This window comes from Pelodiscus sinensis, chromosome 9 (assembly GCF_049634645.1).
Source record: "Pelodiscus sinensis isolate JC-2024 chromosome 9, ASM4963464v1, whole genome shotgun sequence".
Lineage (NCBI taxonomy): Eukaryota > Metazoa > Chordata > Testudines > Trionychidae > Pelodiscus > Pelodiscus sinensis.
Window position 1 is genome coordinate 1,059,214 of NC_134719.1, and position 26,658 is coordinate 1,085,871.

Genomic DNA, 26,658 nt, shown 5'->3' on the forward strand with positions numbered 1-26,658 from the left:
AAGCGCGAACAGCTGGGGAGGGTGAGAGCCACGTGGCCAGAGGGCGCTGGGCTCTGTACAGCCACAGCTCCCGGGAGCCAGAGCGTGTCCGGCACGCTCGGGGGAAGGAGGCAGCCGCCCACCTGGGGAGAGAGAGCAGGAGGGTGGGGTGTGACCAGGAGGGGCTCTCTCATGTCCTCCCCTCCCCACTGTCCCAGCCACATGGACCCCTCCCTCCCTTTGCCCTCTCAGGCAGGACACAGCGGCCTGCCCCCATGGCCTGTCTCCACCCTCGTTGGCCAGCCCTGTGCTGCCCCACGCTCTGCGCGGCCCTCTCCTGACTCGCGGGGTCGCCAGGCCGCTACCCTGGGCCGGCGTGAGTACAGCCCGGCGGGCCGGCGACGGGCTCCCAGCGCTAATCCTGGGAGCGGGTGAGGCTGGCTGCCTCCAGCGCCGGGCAGGGAAGAGTCCGGCTCTTCCAGTTCCCGGGCTTGTTGAGGCAAGGCGGCGGCCCGGCTCCTTGCTCTTTCCCAGGCGCCCCGGGATGCCTTGAAAGGCCCGGCTTGCTGGGGGAGCTGTCTGGCTAGCAGTGCCCTATGGTGCAGGGAGGGCGGGCGGGCTGGCTGGGATCCATCCCCGGGGTGGCCAGTTCCCCTTCGCTCTAGGCTGATGGAGACCAGCCGCCCTGCCCTGGCCGCAAGCCCCAGTGGGTGCTGGGTGGTCCCGGGGAGACCGAGCTGCCCAGCATCAAGTGCGGGGGGTCCTCTGGGCCAGCGGTTTCCAAAGGACGGGGCGCGCCCCAGCACTGGGGGGTGGGATGTCGGGCGCTGGGCTTGTGGCTGCAGGAGGATCAGATGAGCAGTGGGGGGGCGAAGGCAGCTCCCGGCCTGTCCTCTCACCACAGACTGCGCTGCACCCCAGAAGCAGCAGGCCTGGCTTGGGGTGGGGGGGGGGAGAGAGCACAGGGCTCTGTGCGCTGGCCCTGCCCTGAGCCCTAGCCCTGCACTCCCAGTGGCTGGGAACCTGAGGCAGGCTGCTTCTGGGGGAAGCCAGGTCTGTGGGGCCAGGAGAGGCAGGGAGCTGCCTTAGCCCCCCATCCCGCTGCCCCGCTGCCTGGGAGCCGCTCAAGGGCAGCCCGTCCTGCCCCCGTCCTGACACCCCCGAAGATGGTGCCCCTCCTGCACCCCAAAGCTCCCGCACTCCCGTCACATTCTGTTGGGTGGCGGCATCGACCATTTTCTTCAACTGGGTCATGAGAAAACACGTTTGAAAGCGGCTGCTCTGGAGCCCGGCGGGGCGCCGTGGGCGGGAGCCGCAGGGTCAGATCTGGGCCGCTTGGCAGCGGTTCTGTTCCTGGGCCCGGTGCCTCAGGCCCCCCGCCCCCGGCAATGGGAGGGTGTCTGTGCAGACGGGCCAGACTGGACCCAGATACGTTGCCCCCGGGCGGCTGCATCCGCGGTGGCTGGGCCACGGGGGAGGGGGCGGCGGGAGCACGTACGTTCGTGGGCCTCTCTGGCGCTTGGCAGCCCCCGGGCAGGCCAGGCCGGCTTCCTTGGCCGCGTTTCCACAGCGCTCTTGGTCTCCTTTCAAGCCTGTTCCTCGGGGGGGCTACTGGAGCCCCAAGACTCTCCCCCCCCAGTGCATGTGGGCTGTAGAATAGCCCCGATGCGGCCAGCTGAGAGTGGCTGGAGCGGCCAGACCGGAGGGCTCACCAGTGTGCGTCTTCGCTCGCAGGCCCTGGAGGTGCTCACCTCGGCTGTGGAGTACGGGCTGGACGACCTGAGGAAGGTAAGGCCCTGGCCTCGCAGCCTCTTGCTAAATACCTCGGGGGGGGGGGACTGTCAGGGGAAGGGGACCCCGGATTCGGGCTGTCCAGCGGGCCGGGGACTGGAGTAAGTGGGTGTGTTTGTGGAGACTGGCACCGGGCTGCTATCACGGGGCACCCCAGCGGTGCGGGCGGGCCGGCCCCCTGCCGTGGAGCCTGGACTCTCGGGGCGGGGGATTGTGTCTGTTGGTAGCTGGCTCGTGCTCACGCCAACTGCACAGCTCTGATGGGAGTGGGGGGGGGGGATGGGACCAGTGGCTCCCTCCAGCAGGACCCTGGAGATGGTTAAAGGTGCAGGGAGGTAACCTCTAGGGCAGGGGTCCCCAACGTGGTGCCCCCGGGCACGTGGTGCATGGGCGGGGCAGGCCCCTGGGCACGCAGAGTATGGGTGGCCCCACCCCCGGGCGCCTGGAGCGTGAGTGGCCCCGCCCCTGGAAGTCCCAAAAGGCGGGGGACCACTGGTCTAGGGGCAGCCAGCCCGGGCTGTTTGCTGCCAGCTGCTTCCGCCGGGCTGGAGCCTGTCTGGAACCAGGGCCTGGAAAGCAGCCAGCCCCGTGTGCATGACGCTGGGCGCAGTGCATTGTGGGAGCTCGCCGTCCAGCCCCCAGCCTGCGTGAGGGGACGGTTTCCGGGGAAACTTGGCAAGGGGAGGCCCCTATTCTCCGTGCTCAGTCCAGCAAACGGAGCCGAGCTCCCCTGCCGCGCTGGTGGCTGAGCCCTTCGGCTCTCCTGGGGAGGCGGGCGGGCGGGCGGCGAAACGTTACGCTTCCACACAGCTCCGCCGCCTGCCAGGCGCTGGGCACCGGGGCCTGTGCGTCACGCCGAACCGGACACCCTGGCTCTTCCCCAAGCCAACGGCCGAACACGGACTGAGTTCAGCTTCGGAGCAGCAAGATGCTGCAATTTACCCAGCTTCATTGACATGCCACAAGCTCCGAAAAGGGGCCTTCCCGTGCCAAATCGCTTTTGAAACCTTCCCTTTCTTTTTTAAGGCATGTACATTGTACTCAGTACCGTGCAGAATTTGCTTTTGGGGGTGGGGGGGGGGGCTCTGCTGCTGATTGCCTATTTCCGGCTCTAACGCAGGGGTGTGGTTCGCTGGTTGGTTCACAACTCTAGCGTTCGACTGTATTTATTTGATGACTGTAGCCAGGCCTGCCAATGGGGGTGGGGGAGGGGGGAACTGCCCTGGGGCTCAGGGCCCGCTCCCCTTGTGTGTGTATCTCAGAGCCTGGCTTTTCAGCCCCCCTTGGAAGGGGCAGCAACCCGCCCCCCTTCTCCTTCAGCCGTTTTCCTCCATTCCGGTGTGTGCCTGGGACCGGCTCTCCCTGGCCAGGGTGTCACAGGACCATCAAGGTCAGAGGCAGGGAAAACCCCATGAGATCATCCACCCCAGCCAGATGGCCTCCCAGTTGGGCTAATTCCTTGCTTTCTAAGGTCATTAAGCTACTGCTGACTCAGACGCTGCCTAGCCACGGGGATGTCTCAGGGTCATTCCAAGCATGCCAAGGAGACAACCCCTGGCGAGGTGGGTGTGTGCAGCCAGAATGCCTTGACTCGTCACACCGTGGCATTTTGCTGTACCGACTAACGCCGCTTCCCTACAACATGCAGCCCGGAGCTGCCCCCGTCCCCTTCCGTGTACACCCTCCCCACTCGGCAGGGGCTCCAAATTCTGATTTCTACAGCCGAAAGGCTGATCGTCCCCCGCTCAGCTGTGAGTGAGGCGGGAGGGAGAGTGAAAACTCCCCAGGCCAGCTGCCAAGAGCCGGGACGCTGCAGTCATGGGCGTTTTAACCAGAGGATCTGAAACAGGCTGATCTGTGCCTCCGTCTCGGAGCCGGGAGTGAAGAGAAAGTTCATAAAGTTGCGGGGGGCAGGGTAGGGTGCAGGACAGCCGGGGCTGTGTGTGCCTGCGTGAACTAGTGAATCCTCTGGGGTAGGAATGAGGGGCAAGGAATGGGAAAACGAAGGGGCGGTGACGGGCAGCATCTCCTTGCTACTCCCAGCATGGGCGGTGGCGGGCGGGAGCATGAAAACTCCCCAGGCCAGCTGCCAAGAGCATGGGACGCTGCAGTCATGCGGGTTTTAACCAGTGGTGTCTCTGCTGGCAAATATGTGCAATCCAAGAGCCTCCTGCGCTACGATGGCCTTGGCCCTAGGATCAGGAGACTTGCTCCAGGGTTTTCACACACTTTGCACCCTGCACCGAAAGGAAGGCGCTACCGGCGGGGGTGAGAGTATCATGCTCACTTCCTGAATTCCCTGGGAACGCAGCGAGAGGTCAGGGAGAATTCAAGTTGCCAGTGAGCAGGGTCAGAAGAGAAGGAGGGGTAACTCCAGCCAGCGGGGAGTTCCTCAGGTTGGGGGATACCAGCCTGGGAAAGGGGTGGGGGATACAGCTAGTACATGGCTTGCAGGGACTGGCCGCTCGAAACCCTGCGGTTTTAGGAAATGGGTGGAAGAGGAGAGGGACACAAACCAGAACAGACCATCGCTGTGCGGTGAATGACAGCGGAAGGGGCCAAGAGAAACGACCTAATCGTGAAGCCCCAGGAAAGGAATTCTGCCCGCGAGGGTGGTAGCTTCCAAACACGCAGATCAGCCGATAATTATACCTACAATAACACCTGGTTTTATCCAGTGCTTCCCAGCTGTCGGTTTCAAAGGAGGTCAGGATCATTCTCCCCATTTTACAGATTGGGGAACTGAGTCACAGAGCTGTCCAAGGGGGATGGGGAGGTACTGCACCTTTGTAAACCACCATACGGGATCCGGCTCTTCCAACGGGAAAGGAGAGTCCTGCCTGCCATTGCCCCGTGGGAGGTGAAATCCCGTCCCCCCACCGGTAAAGTCACAGACCAGATCTCAAGTGGGGAATGGTGCCCGGCTCCTCCATAGCAGAACCAAGCACTGCAAGCCGCATGCACATGCTCAGAGAGGCCACGTCAGGCAAAGCCGACTGCTTCCGAGGCCCCATGGATGCGAGGACGAAGGGAAGCTGGGTCGGGTGCATGTGCGCTTGGATTTTAGCAAAGCTCTGGAAATCCCGTGTGAAATGAATGCAAACGCACTTTGAGACACACTGGTCCGTGAGCTGCAACCTGGATGCAAACAAGGGCTAAGGAGTCACAATTGAATGAGGCAAGACATGTTCCAGGTAGCGCGAGTTTGTCATCTGGCCTCTCCCCTGGAATATCGTCATGAACGGTCTGGAGGGGACAGGGAACGGTGCACATGCTCCTACACATGGGGGCTGTGTCTACACTGGGCCACTTATTCCGGAAAATCAGCCGCTTTTCCGGAATAAGCTGCGAGCTGTCTACACTGGCCCTTGAATTTCCGGAAAAGCAACGACGCTCTACTGTACAAAATCAGCCACTATTCCGGAAAAGCTACGCTGCTCCCGCTCGGGCATAAGTCCTTATTCCGGAACACTGTTCCGGAAAAGGGCCAGTATAGACAGCACAGTAGTCTTTTCCGGAAAAAAGCCCCGATCGCGAAAATGACGATCGGGGCTCTTTTCCGGAAAAGCGCGTCTACATTGGCCACAGATGCTTTTCCGGAAAAAGGTCTTTTCCGGAAAAGCAGCCTGCCAATGTAGACGCTCCTTTTCCGGACATACTTATAACGAAAACTATTCTGTTTTAAGCATTTCCGGAAATTCATGCCAGTGTAGACACAGCCTGGCTGTGTCTAGACTGGCCAGATTTTCCGGAAAAACTTGCCAGCTGTCTACACTGGCCACTTGAATTTCCACAAAAGCACTGACTTCCTACTGTAAGCAATCAGTGCTTTTTGCGGAAATACTATGCTGCTCCCATTCGGGCAAAAGTCCCCAAAACTTTTGCGCAAAAGGGCCAGTGTAGACAGCTCAGATTTGTTTTGCACAAAAAAGCCCCGATTGCGAAAATGGCGATTGGGGCTTTTTTTGCGCAAAAGCACGTCTAGATTGGCCACGGACGCTTTTCCACAAAAAAATGCTTTTGCAGAAAAGCGTCCTGCCAATCTAGACGCTCTGTTCCGAAAATGCTTTTAACGGAAAACGTTTCCGTTAAAAGCATTTCCGGAAAATCATGCCAATCTAGACATAGCCCTTGTGAGGCAGGTCCATGGTCTGCAGGGGCTAAACATTCAAGCAGCAGCAATCCTCCAAGTGCATCTAAGGACCAGTCATTCCTACCAGGTGTACAGGGCGAAAGCAGCCAGGGAGCAAGGTCTGGAGGGGCCCCGGGGCTGAAAATGGGCCGACAAGACAGCTGGATGAATGACCCTTCTCCCAGGTGGAGCCAGCAGCAGCTTGGGCCGGGTTCAATCTCTAGGGCTTCCTCTCCATCCGTCCAAGGGAGAACTGAGCCCCCACCCAGCAACCTGGGAAATTCACACCCCACCCCCGGATGCCTTGGAGAGGCAAAACTCCCCCCTCGCAAGCAGAGTCTGAGCGTAGAAAAGAAGCTTTTAATAAAAGGAGGGAAATAACGCGGCATGTGGGAAAACACCACAGACAGGGCTCACAGACAAACCAGGAGTGAAGGTCCCACGCTAGTAGGCTGGGCAGCGTCCTTGCCCTCAGCCCCCTAAGTCCGGCAAGGCCCAACCCGTCTCGGCACCCCGCTCAGTCGGAGGGGCATCCGCACAGGTCACCTCCCACCTTGGGTGGGGGCAGGTAAGGAGGCATCTTCCTTGCTTCACTGGTCACTCGCCAGCCGCCTGCTCGCTGCTTTCTGGCACCGCCCAGCTGGCTGCTCATTACGCCTCTCCATCCCCGCCTTGCTAGCTGCACGTTGTGCCTTCTGCTGCCGCCCTGCTGGCTGCTCGGCTCCCCTCTCCGCTGCCACCCTGCTGGCTGCTCGGCTCCCCTCCCTGCTGCCAGTCGTTCGGCTCCCTTCTCCTCTGCTGCCTGCCCGGCCGCTCGGCTCCCCTCCCTGCCGCTGCCGCCCTGCCGGCCGCTCGGCTCCCCTCTCCGCTGCTGCCCTGCCAGCTGCTCGGCTCCCCTCTCCGCTGCCCCCCTGCCGGCTGCTCGGCTCCCCTCTCCGCTGCCCCCCTGCCGGCCGCTCGGCTCCCCTCTCCGCTGCCCCCCTGCCGGCCGCTCAGCTCCCCTCTCCGCTGCCCCCCTGCCGGCCGCTCGGCTCCCCTCTCCGCTGCCGCCCTGCCGGCCGCTCGGCTCCCCTCTCCGCTGCCCCCCTGCCGGCCGCTCGGCTCCCCTCTCCGCTGCCCCCCTGCCGGCCGCTCGGCTCCCCTCTCCGCTGCTGCCCTGCTGGTCGCTCGGCTCCCCTCTCCGCTGCCCCCCTGCCAGCCGCTCGGCTCCCCTCTCCGCTGCCCCCCTGCCGGCCGCTCGGCTCCCCTCTCCGCTGCCCCCCTGCCGGCCGCTCGGCTCCCCTCTCCGCTGCCGCCCTGCCGGCCGCTCGGCTCCCCTCTCCGCTGCCGCCCTGCCGGCCGCTCGGCTCCCCTCTCCGCTGCCCCCCTGCCGGCCGCTCGGCTCCCCTCTCCGCTGCCCCCCTGCCGGCCGCTCGGCTCCCCTCTCCGCTGCCGCCCTGCCGGCCGCTCGGCTCCCCTCTCCGCTGCCCCCCTGCCGGCCGCTCGGCTCCCCTCTCCGCTGCCCCCCTGCCGGCCGCTCAGCTCCCCTCTCCGCTGCTGCCCTGCCGGTCGCTCGGCTCCCCTCTCCGCTGCCCCCCTGCCAGCCGCTCGGCTCCCCTCTCCGCTGCCCCCCTGCCGGCCGCTCGGCTCCCCTCTCCGCTGCCCCCCTGCCGGCCGCTCGGCTCCCCTCTCCGCTGCCCCCCTGCCGGCCGCTCGGCTCCCCTCTCCGCTGCCGCCCTGCCGGCCGCTCGGCTCCCCTCTCCGCTGCCCCCCTGCCGGCCGCTCGGCTCCCCTCTCCGCTGCCCCCCTGCCGGCCGCTCGGCTCCCCTCTCCGCTGCCGCCCTGCCGGCCGCTCACCTCCCCTCTCCGCTGCCCCCCTGCCGGCCGCTCGGCTCCCCTCTCCGCTGCCCCCCTGCCGGCCGCTCGGCTCCCCTCTCCGCTGCCGCCCTGCCGGCCGCTCGGCTCCCCTCTCCGCTGCCGCCCTGCCGGCCGCTTGGCTCCCCTCTCCGCTGCCGGCCGCTCGGCTCCCCTCTCCGCTGCCCCCCTGCCGGCCGCTCGGCTCCCCTCTCCGCTGCCGCTGCCCTGCCGGCCACTCGGCTCCCCTCTCCGCTGCCCCCCTGCCGGCCGCTGGGTTCCCCTCTCCGCTGCTGCTGCCCTGCTGGCCACTTGTTGTACTGCAGCCACTCTGCTGGCCACCTGTCACATCTCTGCCCCCGCCGCTGGCTGTCAGTCACCACCCGCTGCCATCTGCCTCTTGGCCATGACTTCTGCCCAGGAGTCTCAAGTGATTTCGCACGTAGCAAGCAGGACACACAGCTCCAGCACAATTAACACAAGAAAAGAGGCTCTTTGTGATGCCTATTTAGCTCTGTTCTTGTGCAGGAGCCGGAGGGGGGGGGCAGGTCAAACCAGTCCTGCCAAGGGAGGGTCTACACCTCCCTGACCAGAATGACCTTCCCTCACCTTCCTGCTCTCAGAGAACTGTGAAAGTCAAGCCCCTGCGTAGCGAGGTTCTTTCGGCTGTGAGCCCCGGGTCCCTTTGGAACAACCTAGCCCAGTCCTGCTTTTCTGTTTTCCCACGAAGTGACAAACCCTGGAAGCCATATTTCCGCTCTCGCTGCATTTCACACAGACAGAGCCGGGATTGGGTCACAGATTAAGCTGATGACAATGAGGAAAATACCTCTCCATCCGCTGAGTATCATGCTAACCCAGCTGAGCCAAGCAGGCGGAAGCTGTATTTATCCAGGCACACCCCGCGTCTCTCCCCACGTCCAGCTCACTGGAAGGGATGCGTGCCTTCAGAGCCTGCTTGCAGAGGAATTGGCTGGCCCACACGCCGGGCCAGTCCGGGTGTGGGCTGTGGACACAGAACTGAGAGAGGAGGGGAGTCCCGCTGGGATGTTTGGTCTTGTTCTCGGTGATCTTGTTACCAAGGCAATATTGACAGGCGGAAAGGAGCTCAGTGAAGAGCCATAAAAAAGATCAAGGCCCGGGAGTGGTTTCTGAGGAATGCTGCAAAGAACCATGCTCATTTTCTGGCCCAGCGAGGTGTGACGTAGTGGGGGTACCTGGCTGGTTTCTATGCTGCTGGCTCTGGGGTAACCCCCACTGGCTGCCGTGGGTACCACGACCCAGCAAAACAGGATGAGTCACTATGCAAACCAGTGGCCAGACACCCCCCATGGAGAGGAACAAAGGAAGGTGGAATGCTGCCCTGGCTGGGGGGCAGGGCTGGAAGTGAGGGAGTTAGTTTCTGTCTGGGAGCATGGAGGAGACAGTCTAGGGAAAGGGGCTGGGATTTAGGGGCCCAGACTCCCCCATCTCAAGGGGGCTGAGGCATCCTAGGCCTGCCCTGGAACCAGATTCCATCTGTGCTGGGCTGTATCCTGGAGAGGCAATAAACTCCCTCTATTCTACTGGCTGGCGGAGTCTGTTCGTGCCATTTCGGGGTGCAGGAGGTGGGGGAACCCTGACATGCCGTCACACGAGGACAAAGTCCTTGGCTCAGCTGAGTCTCGATTGACTTGGCTTCAGCACAGATGGTCTACGCGACTCATGCCATAGACATTTTCCTAAGGCTTTTCAGTTGCAGTGCCTTCTGGGTACTTATCCCACCGTTTCTTGCTGCGCTTCCAGAAACAGTGCATTGTGGGGAGGCATCCCACGGTGCCCGATGGGGTTATAGCGGGGTGACCAAGTGAACGGTTTTGATGGATCTTCCTCTGCACTTGCCATAACTTGGGCTATGGCTCTGAAAATTCGCCGTCTCTTTAGCGCCTTTGTAAACTGGTTGGGACCTGTGTGGGCGTATGTGTGTTCCGAACACGTCCCGGCACGGAAAACTTCCCTCCCCTAGACAAGACCGAAGGGAGGGAACGAGAGCCACAGTCACCCAGCGTCAATCTCAATGGGTGCAGGCCGCTGCCGGCAGACAGGACGCTGGGTTAGATGGACCTTTGGGCTGACTCAGTGTGGCCGTTCCTATGTTCTTACAATATCGGAGGGGAGTTATTTAGCGGAACAACGAGCAGCCGTAGAACAAGGGGGGAAATGTAAGCGGAATATCAGGCTGAATTTCCTGGTGTCGCGGTTCCGGAGGCAGCCTTCCCAGGCTTGGTGTGAGCCCCGCTGCTGGTGCACCCCACACGCGCACACGCGACAGTGCTCAGGCCGCTGTGCGGGGGGTGATCCTGCACATGGCAGGTGGGCTGGGGTGCCATGATCTCATGCCGCTTCCCCATTCCTGGGTGCTGTGATTCAGGGCGGCGCTGGCAGGAAGCCAGCGGCTTTCCCCACCCGCCTGCGGATCTCTGAGTCTAGGCACTTTCAGTTTTCCAGGAATCCACCGGGCCCGGGGCATTGTCAGCAGCTGGGAATTCGTCCCTCCCTTCCCGCACAGGTGGCCGCCCATCACACCTGCATTCCGCTCCCCGGCCGCGCCCAGGGGGCACGTGTCCTTCGCGCTCTTCCCATGTGCCGCTTCCTCTTCCCAGCAGCCCACACCCCGGGCTAGTGCTGCTCCCTTTCCAGTTGCCACGGCAGAGATGCACCCAGTCCCCACGGAGCCTTCGCAGCCATGGGGTCCGAGGAACCCGCAGCCGGGGCGCTTCTAACGAGCGCGTTTCTTGCGGCGCTGGAACTATTTTGGGGGGGGCTGAGCTGGGCTGAGCTGTGGCCCCCTCCCAGAAATCTTTTTGCACCCCTCACCGCCCCAGGCGGGGCTCACACCTACAGCTGCCAACTCTCCCGGACAGGCCGGGCCAGATGCTAGTACCGCTAATGGCGTCCGGTCCAGGAGAGGCGGCAGCCCAGCCTCAGAGCCCGGGGCTGGTGGCAGGACCCGGAGTGGCAGCAGCGCTCCCAAGCCGTGGCCTGGACCCCAGGGATGGCAGGGCCCAGGGGGAAGGCCCCATGGGGGAGAGACCTCAACAGCGTGGAGGGGAATATCTGCACCCAATGGAGCGTGAAGCTCCCAGCATGCACTGCTCTGCCATGGGCTGCGTGTTGTGTTCTGGGACCTGCCGTTTCTCTGCCGTGGGGCCCGGCCCTAGCCCAGCCCGGCCTGTTTCCCGGGGCGGGGGCTGGACTTGGAGGGGCAAATGTGCACCCAAAGCACCCGGGCCCAGCCTGCCCCCCCCCAGGCCAGTGGGTGGGGACAGGCCCCAGGGCTGCGGGAAGGTTAAACCGGGCGGCAGGCGGGGCCCAGCTCACAGCCGCGCTCAGGGGAGCAGGGAAGGGCCCCTTGCAGCCATCGTCTCCGATCCCCTCCGGGGACCCGGCTGCCAGCCTTCGGCCCAGGCCCCCGCCAAGCTCAGAAAGGGCGCAGGTCCCACGCAAGCAGAGGACCTGGCTGAGTGGCCGCAGGGCAGAGAGCCGAGCCAGGCTAGTGCGGGGCGGAGGGGAAGCTGCCTGGCAGTGAGAGCTGGGGGGCAGGGCAACGCAGGGAAGTGAGTTTCTTGGGTCACTTAAAACTAGAGGGGCAGGTCCAGGCTGGAGAGATGGGGCTGGCGCAGGGGGCGTGGGGCTGGCAGGCCCAGGCTGGGGAGTTGGGGGGCTGGTGCAGTGGAAGGGGGCTTGCAGACCCAGGCTGGAGAGATAGGGCTGGTGCAGGGGCCGTGGGGCTAGCAGGTCCAGGCTGGGGAGGTGGGGGGCTGGCGCAGGGGCCGTGGGGCTAGCAGGTCCAGGCTGGGGCCGTGGGGCTGGCAGGTCCAGGCTGGGGAGGTGGGGGGCTGGTGCAGGGGCCGTGGGGCTGGCAGGTCCAGGCTGGGGACGTGGGGGGCTGGTGCAGGGGCCGTGGGGCTGGCAGGTCCAGGCTGGGGACGTGGGGGGCTGGTGCAGGGGCCGTGGGGCTGGCAGGTCCAGGCTGGGGAGGTGGGGGGCCGGTGCAGGGGCCGTGGGGCTGGCAGGTCCAGGCTGGGGACGTGGGGGGCTGGTGCAGGGGCCGTGGGGCTGGCAGGTCCAGGCTGGGGACGTGGGGGGCTGGTGCAGGGGCCGTGGGGCTGGCAGGTCCAGGCTGGGGACGTGGGGGGCTGGTGCAGGGGCCGTGGGGCTGGCAGGTCCAGGCTGGGGACGTGGGGGGCTGGTGCAGGGGCCGTGGGGCTGGCAGGTCCAGGCTGGGGACGTGGGGGGCTGGTGCAGGGGCCGTGGGGCTGGCAGGTCCAGGCTGGGGGGCCAGTGCAGAGCGTGTGGCACCAGCAGGCCTGTGGCCCAGGAATGCTCGTCTCTCTGTTTTGATTGTGACGTTGCCTTGTTCCCCGGCGGGGGGTTTTGTCGACCTAGCTGGCTGATCGGCTCCCTGTCTGGGAAGAGCCGCATCCCGCCTGCTGCCCCGGGACCCTCCCCCGTCCCGCCTGCCCCGGCTGGGCGCTCGGGTGCTGAGCGAGGCAGGTGGGCCGGGTGGGGGAGGGCGGGAAATGGGCGCGGAGCTGGGCCGGGGCCAGCCCTGAACAGCTGCCGTCCCGTGCCGCGCACAAAGGGCGGCTCCGGCCTGCGGACGGTGGGGCGGGGGGATCCACGGGCTCGTTCAGAGCAGCCCTGGGCAACGTGAACAAAGGCTTTGCTGCCGCGCCAGGCGCCGGGGCGGGTGCTGGCTGCTGAGCCGCAGCGCTGGGCGGGGGGGCGCTCGGCTTTGATGCCGGTTCTGCCCGCTGGCTGCCCAAAACCTGCAGGCACCGTGGGGAGTACGGAGTTAGGGGAGCACAGCTACTGCTGGGGGGAGTCTGCCCCCTTCCCCCTGCCTGGGGTAACAGCCCCTTCAACACCCCCAGCTCCCCCCCATCCCCCTGCCTGGGGTAACAGCCCCCTCAACACCCTCCAGCCCCCCCTCAGCCCCCTGCCTGGGGTAACAGCCCCCTCAACACCCCCAGCTCCCCCTCGGCCCCCTGCCTGGGGTAACAGCCCCCTCAACACCCCCAGCTCCCCCTCGTCCCTCTGCCTGGGGTAACAGCCCCCTCAACACCCCCCAGACCTCCCTCACCTCCCTGCTTGGGGTAACAGCCCCCTCAACACCCCCAGCTCTCCCTCGGCCCCCTGCCTGGGGTAACAGCCCCCTCAACACCCTCCAGCCCCCCCTCGGCCCCCTGCCTGGGGTAACAGCCCCCTCAACACTCTCCAGCCCCCCCTTGTCCCCCTGCCTGGGGTAACAGCCCCCTCAACACCCTCCAGCCCCTCCTCGCCTCCCTGCCTGGGGTAACAGCCCCCTCAACACCCTCCAGCCCCCCCTCGGCCTCCTGCCTGGGGTAACAGCCCCCTCAACACCACCAGCCCCCCCGGCCCCCTGCTTGGGGTAACAGTCCCCTCAACACCCTCCAGCCCCCCCTCGGCCCCCTGCCTGGGGTAACAGCCCCCCCAACACCACCCAGCCCCCCTCGTCCCTCTGCCTGGGGTAACAGCCCCCTCAACACCACCAGCCCCCCCATCCCCCTGCCTGGGGTAACAGCCCCCTCAACACCCTCCAGCCCCCGCTCGGCCTCCTGCCTGGGGTAACAGCCCCCTCAACACCCCCAGCTCCCCCTCGTCCCTCTGCCTGGGGTAACAGCCCCCTCAACACCCTCCAGCCCCCCCTCGGCCCCCTGCCTGGGGTAACAGCCCCCTCAACACCCCCAGCTCCCCCTCGTCCCTCTGCCTGGGGTAACAGCCCCCTCAACACCCCCCAGACCTCCCTCACCTCCCTGCTTGGGGTAACAGCCCCCTCAACACCCCCAGCTCTCCCTCGGCCCCCTGCCTGGGGTAACAGCCCCCTCAACACCCTCCAGCCCCCCCTCGGCCCCCTGCCTGGGGTAACAGCCCCCTCAACACTCTCCAGCCCCCCCTTGTCCCCCTGCCTGGGGTAACAGCCCCCTCAACACCCTCCAGCCCCTCCTCGCCTCCCTGCCTGGGGTAACAGCCCCCTCAACACCCTCCAGCCCCCCCTCGGCCTCCTGCCTGGGGTAACAGCCCCCTCAACACCACCAGCCCCCCCGGCCCCCTGCTTGGGGTAACAGTCCCCTCAACACCCTCCAGCCCCCCCTCGGCCCCCTGCCTGGGGTAACAGCCCCCCCAACACCACCCAGCCCCCCTCGTCCCTCTGCCTGGGGTAACAGCCCCCTCAACACCACCAGCCCCCCCATCCCCCTGCCTGGGGTAACAGCCCCCTCAACACCCTCCAGCCCCCGCTCGGCCTCCTGCCTGGGGTAACAGCCCCCTCAACACCCCCAGCTCCCCCTCGTCCCTCTGCCTGGGGTAACAGCCCCCTCAACACCCTCCAGCCCCCCCTCGGCCCCCTGCCTGGGGTAACAGCCCCCTCAACACCACCAGCCCCCCCGGCCCCCTGCTTGGGGTAACAGTCCCCTCAACACCCTCCAGCCCCCCCTCGGCCCCCTGCCTGGGGTAACAGCCCCCTCAACACCACCAGCCCCCCCTCCTCCCCCTGCCTGGGGTAACAGCCCCCTCAACACCACCAGCCCCCCCCTTGGCCCCCTGCCTGAGGTAACAGCCCCCTCAACACCACCAGCCCCCCCCCTCCTCCCCCTGCCTGGGGTAACAGCCCCCTGAACACCCCCCAGCCTGTCCTGACTCACTGGGATTTCAGGCACGTCCCGTCGCTGTTTGTGCCAAATGGGGACCCTGTGATGTCCCTCCGGGCGTGGGCCAGGGAGTGTGAGAGACACCCGGGAGGACTCTGGGGTGCTCTGGAGTGGAGTGGGGGTGGGGTGGGCACAGCCAGCGGCTCCCCCCCCCCCCCCCCCGGCCCTTTCTGCTCCCACCACTGGGGCCTGGCAGAGCGTTTTACAGCCCTAGCGCCCTGGCAGCCCCCAGCCAAGCAGGCAGCCGGACAGGGCCCAGGGAGCAGGTCTGGGCTTGTCGGCAGCAGGGCCGCGTGGGGCGGGGGAGAGGCCGGGGTGCGCGGGGCCTAGCGGGAAGGAATCTGCCTCCCGGGGAGCCAGGCCCGGCGTGAAGTTCTCCGTGTTCCCCTGGGGAACGCCGTGTGGGGCGGCTCTCGGCACCGCCAGCCCCATCCCTGCCGGCTCAGCGGGGGGTCGCTTGGCTCCGTCCCCTCCCTGCTCTGGGCCTGGCGCGTGCTCAGCGGGGGGGATGGGGCGTGCGTGGGGGGGCCGTGACATGGCAAACTGCCGTGCAGCAGCCCAGGCTGGAGGGCAGCGACCTCCCATTAACTTCCTGCCCCGGCGAGCCTGGCTGCCTGCCAGTATGGCATCCCTGTGCCTGTCCAGCCAGTGCCTGGCTCAAACCCGTCTCCTCCGCGCCTGGCCCTGCTCGCAACCCGTCCGTCCCCTCCTCCCCGGGGCTCCCTGGCAGCCAGCGCCCGCCCTCCTGCCTTGGGGGCTCTGACTAACCCGGCGTGGCTCCCGGGGCGCTGCCCCCCGCACGGGCACGGGCAGCCGGGTATAAAAGTGCGCAGGCCCCACGCAGCTTGTGCAGGGCTGGCGAAGGCCAGGAATCGGTGGGAAAGGCCCGTCCCCGTGGACCTGTGTCCGCACGCTGGACTGCCCCCCTCCCGCCATCACCACAGTTATGCTGGTACAGCTGTGAGCAGAGACCCCCTAAGCCCCACGGCCTCCTGCCTGCTGGGTCAGCCCCACTGCCCATTTGGCCAGCTGGGTAAACTGAGGCAGGGAGTGGGGCTGGGGCCTGGGCGGAGCTCGCCAGAGCTGAGAACAGAAGCCCGGTCACCCGGCTCGTCCCTACGCTCGCCCACCCCTCCCCCACCTGCCTGCAGGGCCCGGGTGGGGACGGTCAAAAGCTGCCCCCGGTCTGGGTGGGCGGTGGGCACGTGGCATCCTGGGGCTGGCTCCTCTGGGCCTTGCGGGCGGTCCCAACGGAGCTGGCCGCCCAGTGGGGGAAGGGCTGGGGGCTGTGATTTATCTGTGAAGTTCCCAGAAACCAGGAAGCCAAAACAAAAGGCGGGGGCTGTTTGTGACACGGCTGCGGTCGCCTGCTGAGGCGGTGACAGTGCTGCAAGGCAGGCAGCCGCAGTGCCCCAGCAGGGCCCCAGCTCACCCCCCCTGCCGGTGCTGGAGGAGACTCTCCCTGAACAGGGAGCGCTACAGGGACACGGACACACAGTCAAACAGCTCTGCTCCCGCCCCGGAGGGGGCAGTCGTGCAGGGGTGTGCCGGGCGGGGGAAGAAGACAGCAGGGACAGCAAGGACGGGGCGGGGGGGGACACGCTCTGTTGGGAGCTCACAGAGCCAGGACGGAGCAATGCGGGGCGGGCGTCCTGCTGGGAGGGGTTGCCAGCGCTTCCATAGCGCCGCCGCGGCCTGGCAAACCTGTAGCAGCCTCAGGCTAATGAGGGCCTTGCAGTGAGCTGCCTCTTTTGTGTCCCAGGCTCCCAGCCGCGGGTCAGAAGACACCGGCTAAGCTAGACCCTGGCCAGACAGAAGGCTGGCCACTGGACCCGCAGGGCACGCACAGGGCCTGGAGCGCCCTGCCCCGCTGTAGGCTCTGCAGTGGGGCTGCGGCTGGCGACTCAAAGGCTGCGTAAGACGCACACGGTCTGAGTGCCCCTCTTGTTAATCCCTCGGGGTGGGGGGAACGGGCCTTTTGTGTCCCCTACACACCTTCCCCCCCTCCAAGGGCCCGCGTTGCCGGAGCTGCGTCCCTCAGAGGGTCCCCTCTGCGTTCAGTGAGATGGGGGGGGCTGAGAGAGGATTAGGGGCCGTGTTTGCCTGTTGCTCGGGATGGTGGGAAGCAGCTGCAATGGGAATTGACGCCTCCCGGTGTTACCTCCGGGCAGCGGGCTGGGCAGGGCGAGCTGCCAGCTGGCCCGGGCCCGGCTCCTGGGAGAAGCGGCCTGCAGCCGACGCTCAGGTGACAGTTAATCCCGCTTGCTCTGCCCCCGTCGTGCCTCCGAAGGCCCCTTCCAGTGGCAGCTCGTCCCCCACAGACACACGCCTCCCCCACCCCAGCTACGAGCTGCAGCCCCCCAGCCCAGCCGGGCCAGAGCGGGTCCAAAGGACCCTCTGCGTGCGCAGGGCGGCTGCCCCTCCCCCCCACGGAGTAAAGCAGGAGTAACGCCGCGGCAGCCGGGGCGCTCTGACCCCCTGTAAAATGGGCGCAAAGGAGAAGAGATTCGGGCCTCTCCACGCCTTGTCCCCAGTAATTGCTCCGCAGCCCCTCCCCCGGCTCCGGCTGCGCTGCGGGGGAAGCTGGGAGCAGCAGCAGAACGGTGAGGCTGCGGCCTCGGGGGGAGACGCGCCATCCTGACCGGCTGAGTGGCAGGGGGCCGCCAGGCTGCCTCTGCCCCCGTGCGGTGTGGCAGGGCAGCTGGCCCCTCTCGGGAGGGGGCTGGAACAGGAGTCTCAGAGGTAGTGTGTGCTCAGGGGCCTCAGTGGAGCTGTGGGGAAGGCAGGCAGCCCAGGGCTGGAATGAGGGGGCTATGGGGTGGGAGTGAGGGGCACCAGCAGGACTAGGGGGGGCTGGGCTGGGCTGGACTGAGGGGTCTATGGGGTGGGAGTGAGGGGCACCGGCAGGGCTGGGGGGGGCAGGGCTGGGCTGGGCTGGGCTGGGCTGGGCTGGGCTGAGGGGGCTATGGGGTGGGAGTGAGGGGCACCGGCAGGGCTGGGGGGGGCTGGGCTGGGCTGGACTGAGGGGGCTATGGGGTGGGAGTGAGGGGCACCAGCAGGACTAGGGGGGGCTGGGCTGGGCTGGACTGAGGGGGCTATGGGGTGGGAGTGAGGGGCACCAGCAGGGCTGGGGGGGGCTGGGCTGGGCTGGGCTGAGGGGGCTATGGGGTGGGAGTGAGGGGCACCAGCAGGACTGGGGGGGCTGGGCTGGGCTGGAGGGGCTGTGGGCCGGGAGTGAGGGGCACCGGCAGGGCTGGGCTGGGCTGGGCTGGGGGGGCTGTGGGCTGGGAGTGAGGGGCACCGGCAGGGCTGAAGGGGCTGTGGGCGGGAGTGAGAGGCACTGGCAGGGCTGAAGGGGCTGTGGGCCGGGAGTGAGAGGCACCGGCAGGGATGAAGGGGCTGTGGGCGGGAGTGAGAGGCACCGGCAGGGCTGAAGGGGCTGTGCATCGGGTGAGAGGGGCACCGGCAGGGCTGTGTCCTGGGTTCTCCGGCCTGCTTGTCTGTGCTGCAGGCGCCTGGCTTTCCTGTGCTCTGTCGCTCAGCGCCGCAGGCTGCGGGTGCTGCTGGGAGGCCCCGTCCATGCGCTGCCTGCGACCGAGCGCTGCTGCTCTTGCTACCTGCGAGCGGTCCCTGCCCTGCAGCGACTGGCAACGCCCGGGAGCACCTGTCAGCCCAGGGCACAAAGCCGTCAGCTTGCTTTGAGCCCGGCTCTGCCTCAGCGGGGCCCGTGGCTGGGGAAAGCCAGGCCTGCTTTCCTTCCCACTGGGGCCAACAGGCTGGCAGCCCTGCCTCCATGGATCTGCTCCCGAGCCCCTGCGCTCAGAGCGGTTTCTCCCAGGCCTGGGGTACGTGGCTAAAGCCCCTCACCTCTCTCTGTGGGAGGGGGAAGTTTGCCAGCACTGGAAAGAAGTGGGGTGTGCGTGTGAGCACTACCGACCCCTGCAGGCTGGAATCAAACCTGCGCCACTCAGTGTCATAGGCTGTGACGGCGCGTTGGGGTTTCCCCGTCTCCTGCACCCCCGTAGAATAGAGGGAGTTTATTGCTCCTCCAGGATACAGCACAGCACAGATGTCATCTGGATACAGGGCAGGCCTGGGATGCCTCAGCCCCCCTTGATATGGGGGAGCCTGGGCCCCTAAATCCCAGCCCGTTGCCTAGGCTGCTTCCTCCATGATACCAGCCCGAAACCTAACTCACTCACTCCCAGCCCTGCCCCCAGCCAGGGCTCCACTCCCCTTCCTCCCATTGGTCCGCTCCCTGGGAGATAACTGGTCGGACAGGTTCGGAGCCCCCTTGCATAATGACTCATCCCCTGCCCTGCCGGGCCGTGCTGCAGCCAGCAGCCAGCGGAGGTCACCCACAGCCCACTGCTCAGCATAGCCACCAGCAAGGTACCCCCCACTACGTCACATAGGCCCTATACTGCTCTCTGCTAATGGGGAGTCTCCCTTCACTCCAGGGCAGGGGCTGCTGCTTTGAGAGCTAGCTCTGAGTCGCTGTCCCTGTGACATTGTGGGTAACTCATGCAGCAGAGTGAGAACCAGGAAGCTGTGGGTGGCCCTGGCGTTGATGAAACAGCAACGGTGACCTTCCAGCCAGAGGCTGGAGCGGTGCTGCTCCTCCGGCGGCTGGGGCGTGCTCGCTTTCCACACCCCTGTCACGGGGGCGGATGCCTACCGGAGGGTGCGGCGTCACCCCCACGCTCCTGCAGCCAGCCTGTGAGCTCCCAGGCCCCCGCGCCGGAGCTGGGCCCCTCGCCAGGCGCCGCCAGGGCAGGTCGCCGTCCGTCCTTGGGGGCTGCGCCAGCGCTCCCAGGGCAGGAACAGCTTTTGTGCTCTGGGTGAGCCCGGCCGGGGCCTCGCCTGCTCTCAGCTCACTTTGTTTGGGCCTAAAAGCTGCCAGCAGCCGGGACGTGGCAGCAGCCGGTGCCAGGACCCCCTCGCTCTCGGCCCCCGAGGGGGCCAGTCCCTGCCCTTCCTGCTGGTGGGTTGCTGAGGGGAGCAACCATCCTGTTGGGACTGGTCTGAGGCCTGCGCAGCTCGTAGCACCCGGGGGCCCGAGCAGGCAGGGGGCTGGTGCACGGGGAGGCCGGTTCCAGCTCCTTCCCGACCCGAGCTGAAGGGATTTCTCCCCCCTGGTGGGTGGCCGGCCGGGCGGATGTGTCTGGGATGGGCTGGACACAGCTGCAGGGGCCTGTGGGCGGCTGGACGGCACCTGGAAGGGAGCGTGTTTCCCAGGGGCGCAGTGATGGGGGGCCCCACCCCGTGATTAGACCAGAGACCTCCGCTGGCCGGCCAGCAGCCTCCTCTCCTCACGCCCAGCGAGGCGCGGCGGCCTTGGCAGGCAGGTGGCGAGGGGGCGGGGGGGGCGCAGGGGGAGGGGGAGCAGGAAGCTGTGGGAAAGCCCCAGCTGGGAGGCCTGGCTTGGCCGGGAGGCGGGTGAAAGCTCAGGCTCCCTTCCCAGCGCGGGCGGGCCCAGCCCCTGATGCAACGGCCCGGAGGCCTGCACCGGCTTTTCCCACGCAGCGCCTGGCGCTGAAGCTGCCGATCCAGCCAGACCAGCCTGGCTCGTTCCCAGGGCCCAGCTCTGCTCCCTGGCACCTCGGGGCCTGGCGCGGGCAGGGGGGGAGCGGCTGGGCAGTGCCTGCAAAGATACGTGGAAAGCCCTGCGAACACCAGAAACAAGGGGCCCGGCTGCCGCAGGCATCGGGGTCCCTTCCCCTCCTTTCTCCCAGCTGTCTCTGGGGCTGACCCCACGGACTGGCTCTTGCTGCTCGCAGTGGGGGGGCTCTCAGAGGGGGTCAGTGGAGCATCTGAGACTGAATGGCAAAGGGGAAAGAGATGTGGGGAGGGGAGCAGGCAGCAGGGCCGGGCATGGCTGGCTATGTGGGTGGGGCTGTGATGGGGTGGGTGGAGCCGTGGCAGAGCAGGGTGTGGCCAAGAAGAGCCTGGCGGGGGGCGGGGCCGTAGCAGAGCAGGGTGTGGCCAAGAGGAGCCTGGCGGGGTGGGTGAGGCCGTGGCAGAGCAGGGTGTGGCCGAGGGGAGCCTGGCAGGGTTGGTGGAGCCGTGGCAGAGCAGGGTGTAGCCGAGGGGAGCCTGGTGCGGGGGCGGGGCCGTGGCAGAGCGGGGTGTGGCCAAGGGGAGCCTGGCAGGGGGGCGGGGCCGTGGCAGAGCGGGGTGTGGCCGAGGGGAGCCTGGCGGGGGGGCGGGGCCGTGGCAGAGCGGGGTGTGGCCGAGGGGAGCCTGGCGGGGAGGCGGGGCCGTGGCAGAGCGGGGTGTGGCCGAGGGTAGCCTGGTGGGGGGGGCGGGGCTGTGGCAGAGCAGGGTGTGGCCGAGGGTAGCCTGGCGGGGGGCGGGGCCGTGGCAGAGCAGGGTGTGGCCGAGGGTAGCTTGACGGGGGGCGGGGCCGTGGCAGAGCAGGGTGTGGCCGAGGGTAGCCTGGCGGGGGGCAGGGCCGTGGCAGAGCAGGGTGTGGCCGAGGGGAGCCTGGCAGGGGGGCGGGGCGGGGCTGTGGCAGAGCAGGGTGTGGCCGAGGGTAGCCTGGCGGGGGGCGGGGCTGTGGCAGAGCAGGGTGTGGCCGAGGGTAGCCTGGCGGGGGGCGGGGCCGTGGCAGAGCAGGGTGTGGCCGAGGGTAGCCTGGCGGGGGGCGGGGCCGTGGCAGAGCAGGGTGTGGCCGAGGGTAGCCTGGCGGGGGGCGGGGCCGTGGCAGAGCAGGGTGTGGCCGAGGGTAGCCTGGCAGGGGGGCGGGGCGTGTGTGGCCGAGGGGAGCCCGCTGGGGCAGGCAGTGCCCGTGTGGGCTGAGGAAGGCATCTCTTCGCTTGCCCCCGCTGGGCTCTGCTCCATGCCCCCAGTGCCGCTTGCCAGCTGGCTGGCTGAGTCACCCTTGGCTGCAGCAGGAAGTCGCCAGCTTCCCTATGCCCTGGCTCCCGGTGCCTGCACCACCCTTGCTGCAATTTCCTTTGCTTGCGGTTTGCTTTGTGGGCCGTGCTCACGGGGCGCCTGGGGCAGGAATGGGGCCGGGAGCCTGGCCGCGGGCGGAGCAGGGCGCAGCCACCCCGGGGTCCTGGGAGGAGCAGAGCTTTCCCGGCGAGGGGGTGGCGGGCAGGCCATAGCGGGTCACCCGTCTGATGGGGCTGCTGGAGCACGCGGGGGGCCTGGCCTGCTCCCCTCTGCTGCGCCGAGTGACCCCCTGGCCCCGAGGCCTGGTCTGCTGCTTCCACCTTCCCTTGAGCCTTCTGGCAAAGGCGCCGGCTCCCTGCCCTCTACAGCCCCTGGTGGGGAAGCCGCTGCCTCACAGCCTGGGGGCAGGTGGCCGGGGGGGGGAGGGGGAGCCCCGCGCCTGCTGTGATGCTCTGGGTGCCGGCAGCTTGGGGCCGCATCGCACGCTCCCTGGGGCACTCGGAGGGCGCTGGCCAGCGGGACCTCGCTCGCTGACGGTGCCCGCTCGCCTGCGCTCTGCCTGGCCAGGAGCCTGGGGGTGCCCGGCCTGAATCACGGGGCCTTGGCTTCTTCCCATGATGCAACCCCCGTTCCTGAGCGCCGGGCTAGGAAACCAGCCCGTCGGGAGGAGCCTCTTCCCCTGCCGCGCAGTGAGGTGCACTGGGGGTGACGCCCGGGCTGTGGCTCCGGGTCCTGTGCCTGGGTGAGGCTGGCGCCGGCAGGCTACCAAGCAGGAGACAGGCCCAGAAATGCCACCAGAGCCGTGCCCCCCCCCCCCCGGCTTGCTGGGCCCTGAACACGTGGGGTGGGGATCCCCCCTTTGCTGGCCCCGCTTTCGTTCCCTGCCCCAGGCTCGGAGGTGGGGCCCACTCCCCTCCTGTCACGGTCGAGAGCACGACCGGTTTGCCCTGGGCAGGGGAGGGATTGGTTCTACTGCCCCCCCGGGAGTGCGTGGCCGGAGCCTTGGCCCACGGCCCCTCCGCAGAGTCCCAGCACACGCAGCCCTGTGCCAGGTGTGACTGAACCTCTCCCGGTCAGCGAGGGGCCCCCGGGCACCACGGACGGGCGTTGACCAGCGTTTGGACAATGGCCCGGAGGGGGGAGGGTGCATCCAGGGCAAAACCGTGTTGCAAAGGGCTGGGGCCGTCACCCGGGTGAACGGGCTGATGCCCCCCAGAGCTGCCCGGAGCCGGGCACCGCCAGGCAGGAGCAGACACGTATCTGCTCCCTGGGCACCTTCCAGCACATGGCTGGTTCGATCTCCCCCAGGGATCAAAGTGGGGCGTGTGACGGATTGGATCCCAGAGATCCCCTTCGGCCTATCACCCAATGTGTGGCTCACACCCCTGAGCCTGCTGGGCCAGAAGCTCCTGTCTCCCCCATCCCAGGCACAGAGTTGGGGTAACAGCTCTCCTAGCCTAGTAACGCAGCTCTTCTAACAGCTCTGGGAGGGCTCTGCTACAGGGAAGTACCAGCACCCTCAGAAGGGACCAACACCCCAAATAAATCCGTCTTACTCTGTATAAAAGATTCACCCAAAGCTCCCTTTATAAATGAGAGAGGCATTGCTACCCCGCTTCCCCCCCAGCCCTCAGTAGCAATTATTTATGCTGGGTTTGGTAATAAACAAAAGTGTTTCCATTAAGTATAAACATGTGGTTGCAAGTGAAAACAGACAGATCAAAGCCCGTTACTAATCTAAAATAAACAAAACACGGTTACGGGCCGTACTTTCCCTAATCCTTATTTCAGATAAAATCTTCAAGTCAGAGCTGATCTTTTCTCTAGCACGGGTATCGCAGCTTCTTGTGTCTCCTTTTACAGTGGGGAGGCAATTTCAAAAGCCAGCTGAATCGTTGGTTTGTTCCTATCCCTTAAATAGAATTCCCCCAGGGTGGCAATCCTGTGTTTCATCCTCCCCATCCCACTGGAAAAATACCAAATTTAAGATGAATTCCAGCTCCAGGTGGCATGGTCACATGTCTTTGTAGGACTAACCACAGTTTAGGCTTATGGGAAAAACAAAACCAGATTGTTGCCTTGAGCACTGGGCCATTAAGTCCCTTAGGCACCACTGATGGCTCCCACTAGAAAGTCTAGATAAATATGCAGGTTTACACTTTGTACTTCTAACGTCACGTACCAGAACAATCCATGCCCACAAAGAGAATACGCACATTCAGGGGATCACAGGCTCTTGAATGATCGTTTCCTTGACCTGTTTTGCATAAAGAAGGTTTGAGCTATGCATATTCATATTCAAAATTATATTTCCATACAGATCCGGGGCGTAGAGTTGCAGGGTGATCTGGTTGGTAGGGCTGGTTTCTAAGTGCTCTGGGGGAGGCCAGTCGGATCCCTGTGCAGGTGCCAGGGAGTGGAACGGGGGACGTTCGGCTTGGCCTGTAGTTGCATAAGCTGGGCCCAGCCCCGAGGAAGAGGTGCCTCCCGCAGGTTTCCCCTGTGCTGGTCTCCCCTCCTCCTCCTCCCGCCCCCCCCCCCCCCCCAGGCTCTGGAGGCAGGACTCCCTGGGGAAGAGCTGAGCCTGGCCAACCTGTGTGGCCTGGCCACCTATGACCTTGGCCAGCGGCAGGGGAACACTGAATCTGGCTTTGAATGGGGCCCATGCACAGCAGCTGTTCCTGGGGCCCTGGGGATTTCCCAGCTGGCTGCACAGGGACGTCCTGGACATTGTGGGAGAGGGGTCAGAACCGGCTGGCTCCCTGCAGAAGGCCAGGGTGTCACTTGCTGGGTCCCCAGTGGCCAGGCCAGTGTCTGGGGCAGGCCCCGGCCAGCTCAGCGCCACCCCCACCTGGCTCGCTGGGTTCTTTCTGCAAAGAAAACCTCCCCCCACCTAGTGACCCAGGCAGCACATCAGGGAAACTGAGGCACGCACCCTTGTCATACAAACTATTAAAAGTTCCAGTCTGCTGCGCCAGACTTGGTTACTCCAGCCCCTCTCCATTAACTCTGCGAGCTCCCAGTGCTGGGCAGAGGCCAGGAACCTCACCAGGCCATCTCATTGGAATGGCACCACGAGAGCCCCCTGCCACCCTCTTTAGGACATCTTGGGGTGGGGGAGCTTTGGAAGCCCCTCATTCCCGCCCCCCAGCAAACTGCACACACCCTGCTGGTGCTGCCTGGACTCTCACTCTGTGAACAAACCAGCCCAGTGCACAGGCCTCGTAGCTGTGTCCGTGAGCAGCAGTGTGGCCTAGTGGTTAAGGTACGTTTGCAAGGTGCTTTGTGAGCCCTGCTTGAGGCTGCTGTGCAGGCTGGAAGCTCCAGGTCCCAGCGGCGCTGCTGGCCGATTCCCTGGTGTCAAGTATCCCACAGGATCCTCCACCTGCCTCACTCCCATTGGAGTCGAAGCTGGAGCTTCCCCTGCTTGCCCCAAGGCTGATGGAAAAACTAACCCCCCCCCCGACAGCCAGCCGGAGTGGGGAGTGTATTAACAAGAGTAAGCAGCCGGGGGGAGGGTGAACCTGGGGATCAGCTACTGCAATTGGTTGTCTGGCAGTTACAATCCTCAGGAGCCCGGGATTTGATTCCCAGCTCTGCTACAGGCTCCCTGAATGACCTTGGTCAAGTCCCTTGTGGCCTGGTTCCCAGAGGTGTGTTGTTGCCTTGAATTCAAGGGTGGGGGGCCGGCAGGGCTCAGCATAGCTCCAGATCAAGTCTGGCTCTCCCTGCACCCTGTTCCCCTCCCGCCAGGTGTGGGGGATTGTCCTGCCTGATCTACTTCCAGTCAGCGCTAGGAGGCTGTTTGTACAGCGCCTGGCGCACTGGATGAGTTTGGTATCCGGGATTTCCGCTGAGGCCTCTCTGCGCTCGGCTCCTCCGGACTGGGTTCGAGTCCCGACGGAGCTGATCCGGGCACGTCCCAGATTCGGTCACGCAGCAGTTCAGTCTCTTTAATTACATTGGCCCATCCCACGGCATTTGCTCTATGGCAGAGGTGAGCAAGGTACAGCCCGTGGGCCAGATCTGGCCCACCAAGCCATTTGATCCGGCCCGTGACCCGCCCTGCTGCTCCCCTGCCCCCAGGCCAATCCAGACCGGGAGGCGGGGAAGTGCACGAAGTCTCCTCCCCCTTCCTCATGGGAACCGCTCCTTTGCACCTGAAGCCCCGCCCCTTTGCACCTGAAACCCCGCCCCTTCGGGGACAGAGCTGGTGCGTGACTGCTTATCAAAATTTGTGAAGTGGCCGCCCTGCAAAACTGGCTGCCCAGCCCTGCTGTGTGGGGATGCCGTGTTCGGTGGTTAGCTTGGTCCCCAGGTTTGGGCTGCTGGCCACGTCTGGGAAGGTCCCCGACCATTGTCCTCTGGCTCTGGGGGCTGCTTTCTGAGACCCAGGCTGGTGCTTAGTTCTCTGACCTATTTGCCTGCCCCAGTGGGCACCACCTGCCCTTTGCAGGCTGCGGCTGTTCCCCAAACTCAGCCTCCCCTGGCTTCGGCTCCCCACGTCACGGCAAGCCCACGCCGGGACGCTCCCCCGGAGCCACGTGGGGGCCCAGGGGCTCTCCCTCTGCCTGCCACGGTGCTGAGTCAGCCCGCAGCAGCGCGTGTCGGAGGCGCGGGGCTCTCCGGGCGGCGCGGGAGGGGGCGTGACGGTGGCTTCTCCGCTCTGCCCCCACAGCCTGCTCTGTCTGTCTCTGCAGCTGTGTGTGCAGTTCCTCAAAGGCGCGCTGAGCGTGGAGCTGGTCTGCGAGGCCCTGCAGGTGAGTCCCCGCCCCCGTGGCTGGGGATCCTCCCCCTCCTCCGCGGCTCAGGCGCACCACCCACACACCCCTCCCGTCCCCGCCAGCTGTGCCCAGGCAATGCCCTCGACAGACGGGGCACGGAGCTTTACCCTGCATGGCCGGGGCGGGGCGCTGGCGAGGAGTGGGGTGGCCTGTCCCCGGAAGGCCCCAGGGGTTGGGTTGGGGTCCAAGGCGAAGGAGAGGCCGGTTGGGGTGGCCGGAAGGGGGCCTGGGAGGGGTCCCCAAGACCAGCCGAGGACCCTGCGAGACCCTCTCGCTTCATTGCCACCGCCCGGGAGCAGGGCACACACCCAGCGCAGACCCCCCCGCGGAGCCTCCACGACAGCCCGGGCCCCGTTCCCGCGGGGAGGGGCTCTTGCAGCTCAGCCCAGCTGGGACCAGGCATCTGCCATGAGGGGGGGCAGATGTCGGGGGAAGGGAGCTGACGTGCAGCTGCCCCTCTCCAAGCCCCGGCCTCCATCCACCCTGCGCTGGCCCCTCGCGGGGAACCCAGACCCCATTCTCCCCG

General features: G+C 66.2%; 1 protein-coding gene across 3 annotated transcripts in view; it reads left to right on the top strand.

The window, feature by feature from the left end:
* The window catches only part of BTBD19 (BTB domain containing 19), a 53,386-nt gene that overhangs the window by 8,627 nt on the left and 18,101 nt on the right, over positions 1-26,658 (top strand). For 2 of the 3 annotated variants that reach the window (XM_075935834.1, XM_075935833.1), the window contains exons 3-4: positions 1,714-1,767; positions 26,049-26,108. In XM_075935834.1, the coding sequence (XP_075791949.1) occupies positions 1,714-1,767; positions 26,049-26,108 (114 nt within the window). Of the gene's footprint in view, positions 1-1,713; positions 1,768-19,632; positions 20,306-26,048; positions 26,109-26,658 lie in introns of those variants that run through there. The other variant, XM_075935832.1, reaches the window with a different exon arrangement.